General features: G+C 40.0%; 1 protein-coding gene across 1 annotated transcript; it reads right to left on the bottom strand.

Moving 5' to 3' along the window:
• Nucleotides 1–376: 376 nt before the first annotated feature.
• FSCB (fibrous sheath CABYR binding protein) lies at nucleotides 377–3,214 on the bottom strand. Its single transcript, XM_053928957.1, has 3 exons — nucleotides 1,787–3,214; nucleotides 1,328–1,696; nucleotides 377–1,135 (listed from the first exon to the last, which is right to left on the bottom strand). Exons 1-3 carry the CDS (start codon nucleotides 3,212–3,214, stop codon nucleotides 377–379), a joined length of 2,556 nt encoding a protein of 851 aa, XP_053784932.1.
• Between the last annotated feature and the right edge of the window lie 2,798 nt (nucleotides 3,215–6,012).

Raw genomic sequence — 6,012 nt, 5'->3', positions numbered from 1 at the left:
TTGTCAAAAGGGTTTAGTGTAAAAATAATATCTTAATAATTATTTCAATCATAAACTTATTTCATTTCAAAATAGTTATTTTGCACACTCTAGACTAAGTGAAAATAACAAGTAATTTCAAACCACTCGTTTTTATTGTTCATTTTCCAACCAGCAGTTCATATCTTGGGGTTTTCTTTCATTTCCTTGTTCACAAAGCTACCTTGTTCAAATGACTACCTTTTTGCAAAGTATGTCCTTCCAGAACCCCTAGTCTGCAATAGCTTAGTTAAGACCTTCCTATAGCTGGGAAAGAGGCCTCCACTTTAGTTCCATATGGATGTCCCCCTCCATTTCAATAGGAGAAACCTGTTCTTTCTTGATATTAGACACCTCTTCAGGAAGATTCCAGTGCTAAAGGCTCTCCAGATTTCGGCTCATCTTTTATAGTTGCTGATTCTGATTTTACCACTGGGAGGTCTATTGTCTTGGAAGATTGATATTCGATAGACACATTCTCTACCAGAGCCTCGTCTGCAGAGGTTTCTTCAGATAGTGGAGGCTGAGCAGCATCAAGGGAATCTTTTATAGAGATGTGTGTGACAGAGGCCTCTTCAGATGATGGAGACTGTTTGTCAACGGGGACCATTTCTGAAGTAGTTTCTTCAGTCGGTAGAAGCTGCAGTTCAGCATAAGTCCCTTCTGCAGAGTTCTCCTCAGCTGGTGGAGACTGAACTGCAGCTGTGGCCTCTTCTACAAGGAACCCCTCAGCAGGTGGAGACTGAACTGCAGCTGGGATCTCTTCTGCAGGGAACCCCTCAGCTGGGGGAGACTGAACTTCAGGTGAGGTCTCTTCTTCAGGGAACCCCTCAGCAGGTGGAGACTGAACTTCAGCTGGTACCTCTTCTGCAGGCAACCCCTCAGCAGGTGGAGACTGAACTGCAGCTGGGATCTCTTCTTCAGAGAACCCCTCAGGTGGTGGAGACTGAACTTTAGTTGGTACCTCTTCCGCAGGGAACTCCTCAGCAGGTGGAGACTGAACTTCAGCTGGGGCCTCTTCTGCAGGGAACTCCTCAGCTGGTGGAGACTGAACTTCAGCTGGGGCCTCTTCTGTGCGGAACTGCTCAGCAGGTGGAGCCTGAACTGCAGCTGGGATCTCTTCTGCAGGGAACCCCTCATCTGTTGGAGACTGATCTGCAGCTGGGGCCTCTTCTGCAGAGAACCCCTCAGCAGGTAGAGACTGAACTGCAGCTGGGGCCTCTTCTGCAGGTAACCCTTCAGCAAGTGGAGACTGATCTGCAGCTGGGGCCTCTTCTGTGGGGAACCCCTCATCTGTTGGAGACTGAACTGCAGCTGGGGCCTCTTCTGCAGGGAACCCTTCAGCAAGTGGAGACTGAACTGCAGCTGGGGCCTCTTCTGTGGGGAACCCCTCAGCAGGTGGAGACTGAACTTCAGCTGGTGCCTCTTCTGCAGGGAATTCCTCAGCAGGTGGAGACTGAACTGCAGGTGGGGCCTCTTCTGCAGGGAACTCCTCAGCAGGTGGAGACTGAACTGCAGCTGGGGCCTCTTCTGCAGGGAACTCCTCAGCAGGTGGAGACTGAACTGCAGCTGGGGCCTCTTCTGTGGGGAACCCCTCATCTGTTGGAGACTGATCTGCAGCTGGGGTCTCTTCTGTGGGGAACCCCTCAGCAGGTGGAGACTGAACTTCAGCTGGTGCCTCTTCTGCAGGGAACCCCTCATCTGTTGGAGACTGATCTGCAGCTGGGGTCTCTTCTGTGGGGAACCCCTCAGCAGGTGGAGACTGAACTTCAGCTGGTGCCTCTTCTGCAGGGAACCCCTCAGTTGCTCGAGACTGAACTTCAAGAGGGAACTCTGCTGCAGTGATCTCCTCAGTAGGAGGCTCCTCGGCCAATGGAAGCTGAAGTTCAGCTGGGATCCATTCTGCAGGGGCCTCTACAGGTGATGGAGATTGAAATTCTGTGGCCTCTGGTGTAGGAGTCTCTGCAGTTGATGGAGGATTAATGTAAGCAGAAGACTCTTCTGAAAAAGCCTGTACAGAAGGGGTAGGTTCTACTTCAACTGGGGCCTCTTCTTTAGGGACCTCTTCTTTAGGGGCCCCCTCAGCTGGTAGAGCCTGAACTTCAGCAGGGGCCTTGTCTGTAAGAGCTTCTTCAGCTTGGGAAGGCTGTATTTCAACAGGAGCCCCTTCAGCTATTGGAGGCTCAACTTCAGAGGGAGGCACTTCTAAAAGCAACTCTTCAGCAAGGGTAGGCTCCACTTTAGCAGGGGCCTCATCTGCAGGAGCCTCCTCAGCTGGTGGAGGTTGAAGTTCACCAGGGGCCTCTTCTGCAGTAGTCTTCTCAGCTGGTGGAGGTTGAAGTTCACCAGGGGCCTCTTCTGCAGTAGTCTTCTCAGCTGGTGGAGACTGCACTTCAGCAGGGATCTTTTCTACACTGGGTGGCTGTGCTTCAGCAGGAAAGTCATGCTTATCTAAAAGTCCTGAAGTACCTGTTTTCATTTGTTGACTAAATGAAGATCTGTTGATAGTTTTCTGCCTAATTTCTTCATTGCTACTTGTTACGGGTTGTTCAGTAATGAAAATCTTCCCTGAGGATTTACGTTTCTGCACATACTCCTTGGACTTTGAAAAAGAACTGCTTGGCCTGCCAATAACCATTATTTCTGATTCATCAAAGTAGGTCTGCTGTTCTTTGTCTGCTTTTTCCACTTGAGGAATGTTCATCATTGCCCAATCTCCAGTACAACTGGTCTGCTCAGCTCTGTCTATTTTGAGTTGAGCTGAGTGTTTGCTTGGTGGAATTTCAACTTCATGAACACTCTCTAGAAATTCAGGAGCTGCTTCTCCAATAGCAACTGGCTTTTCTTCAGGTACCACTGTCGTAGCAACTGACTTTATTTCTTTTTTTTCTTCTTCATCAGTGTCTGTCTGCAGAGATTTATCAGTCGGATCTTGCACACGCTTTCTCTTTGTCCAAGTTTGCTGAAGCTGAGCAGATACTCTAAGAGACTCATAGTTGGCTGTGCCTCCAGGAATATTACTATTATTAAGGGTAGCTTTGGGGTCACATGATTGTGGTATGGACAAGGGTTTCTTTTTCTCTGATACTTCAGTCTGTTGGGATTTGTCTACCATTGGTTGGCTGGGTACTCTTCTCTTCCGAATTTCTTTCCTCCCTGCTGAAATAGGCTGATCATGTTCATCACTCTCTTCCATATATAAAACTGGTAAATTTCAAATGTATTAATCATCAATAATCACAATGAACCAGATGGCTAAGCCTTTACCCTCCTTCATTAAGTGTTACTTTGTTGAGCTCTCTCAGAAAAAAAGTAATCCACAAATTACTGCATTCTGTATTACACTCTTGCTGGACCCCACCTTACTCAGTAAGCATCTTTTTTATTTAGTCTCTAGTGTGACCAGCTCTCACTTCTAGAAGTCTCCCTCAAGGGTCTATGACATCACAGGCAATTCTCACTACAATGTTCCATCTGTGGTATTCCCAGCAGTTTTTAACTTGGTGAGCACTTGTGGACAATGGCTTCAAGTGAGAGATCTACTGTTGGAAATATCAAGTTGAGAAAGAACTTATCAGAGGAAAATCAGGTAAATTCCAGGAATGCTGCTTTCTAATAGCTAAAGTCAATGCTTTTGAACTTTCAGTTTCTGTTCTTTTCATCCTACTATCAAAGACAGTTATATTGCAGAACTCAGAATGCTGCAGCCTATTTTCAATTGTTGGAGAAAACAACTGCTAGCATATAAATGACAATATTCTATTAATGTATTTTTATGTGACTTGAAAGAAAGTTAATATTGTTAGAAAAATTTGAGTTCTGAGGTCCCTACCCATGTAAAGTCCTCTCTTATATCCTTAGCACTCAGAACCAAAAAAGACTAATGTATATATAGTATGCCATGCTAGGTATTTCTATTTTCAATGATTTCAGAATGCAGTTCTACCCAAAGTTTGCCAAATAATGTTGAGTCTAAAAATATATCAAGTGAAATAAAATGAATTTTTGATGTAATCACTACATACTCTGCTTAACAACCACATAGGACTGAATTCCCCAATGAAAATAAAAATTTTTAAATGGAAGTTTTGAAAAACAGGAACCCTATTTAGCAAACTGTAAATAGCACTATATTCTATATGGAATACAAATAAAACTTTAAATTTATATGTAACACAAAACTTTTATTAGAAAAATGAAAATTGGTCAAAAGATGTGCAAAAATATATTCCTTTAGTCTAACAAAAGTTAAAGAGGAAAAGATGGACTTTAAAATATAGTATAATCACAAGAGAAAAAGTAATAAACAATCTCAACAATCATTATGACTTGATTAACCCAGAATAGTTTAAAAATTTTTATGCTATATTGCTCCTAGGAAATATAAAATACCATTGAATAATTCCCTTTATTTGACACACATTAGTCATAATCATAGCTAGGTCATCTTAGTCATATATATGATCACTTTGCACATTTTTTGACCCACCCCGTAAAACAGTCTCTGTCTCTTGGCAGTAATCAGTGAAAACTTGTTTAGTGTAATTAGAGGAATATGATTAGAAATCACAATGCTTGTCCTACATCTCAACTTGTTCTGCTCTAATTTTTGTTTGCTCTACTCTACTGTGTTACATCTTTTTAAGATTTACTAAAATTAAGTAAAACAACAGTCATTTTATAAGTGAATTGACATAGGTTTTAATCATCAGCTACAGTTTGAAAACTAGGTTGTTTACCAGTCTTTTTGAGGTTTGGTGTTCCTCTCAATTGTATCTGTAACATACTGTATGTGTATTTCATAATCAAATTTCTTGACATTTTATGTATTATCTTCAGAGTCTATTTTGAGTCTATTTATAATAAGAAGTAAATGTCAAAACCAGCATTGTACTAATTGGGTTAATATAACATTGCATGTATTATGCTAATTCTGCTGCCTCCACTTGAATAAAATTTTGTCAAATTTTCTATAAATATAAACTGAATTGCCAATTTAGTTAAATTAAATGAGCAATTTCCTATTCTTTGATATTTATAATTTTTCCTCCATGAAATAATGAAAAACTGGATCTTTCTTAATTACACACCAAACTATCATAGTAAATGGTCTTTTATATTATCTTATAAATAGAAGCAAATTAATATGCCTAAATAATCAATTAAAATTTACTTGAGATTCCAAATAGAATTACGAAGAATTTCATGAAGCAGTTTCTCATCACATTTATTAACATCCACAAATGCTCCTTTTGCCCTAGCCAACTAATCACTACCCAATCTGTCTTGTCTAGTTAGGGTCTGGTGTCTACCCTTTGTTCTGGCAATCTCATGTAATTCAGCCACCTCCACTTCATTTGGTTCACATCTGCTATAGGTTGAGTTGTATATACCAAAAAGATATGTTGCAGTCCTTCAAATAAAATGAAGTCTGAAAAATGCCCATTGAATATAACAACTACAAGTTTATTGGTAATTTTAGCCTTAGTAAGGGCAATTCCGGTGTAAGGGGTGACAATGGAAGCCATAAAATTCTAAAATCTTTGAATTAAAAATAAACAGAATTAAAATGCAATAAAAAAACAGGAAAAATAAGTACAAAATATCATATAGACAAAGAGCTATACTTAATATACTAAAAGATCTTAGAAATTGATATAAATCTAACAATGAAATATTACCAAAGGACATAAATAGCAAATTTAGAGAACATAAATGAACAATAAACATACAAAAGATAAAATTTACTTCTAAACTTAAAATTAAAATAACACCAATGTAAAATTAGCAAAGATTTTTTTAGAGATAATATGCCACCCACCAAAAATGGGACATATTGTTAAATGGATGGTCTCCTACATTAATAGCAGGAGTTTAAATTGATACAACCTTTATTCTGGACAACTTGAAAGTTAATATCAAAAGTCTCTAAAATATACATACCATTTGCCAAAAATTCTACTTAAAGAAACTTAATTTTTAAAAATAATTATT

Source organism: Desmodus rotundus, chromosome 7, assembly GCF_022682495.2.
Source record: "Desmodus rotundus isolate HL8 chromosome 7, HLdesRot8A.1, whole genome shotgun sequence".
NCBI lineage: Eukaryota > Metazoa > Chordata > Mammalia > Chiroptera > Phyllostomidae > Desmodus > Desmodus rotundus.
The sequence above is the reverse complement of the archived record's forward strand: the minus strand, read 5'-3'. Positions and strand labels throughout refer to the sequence as shown.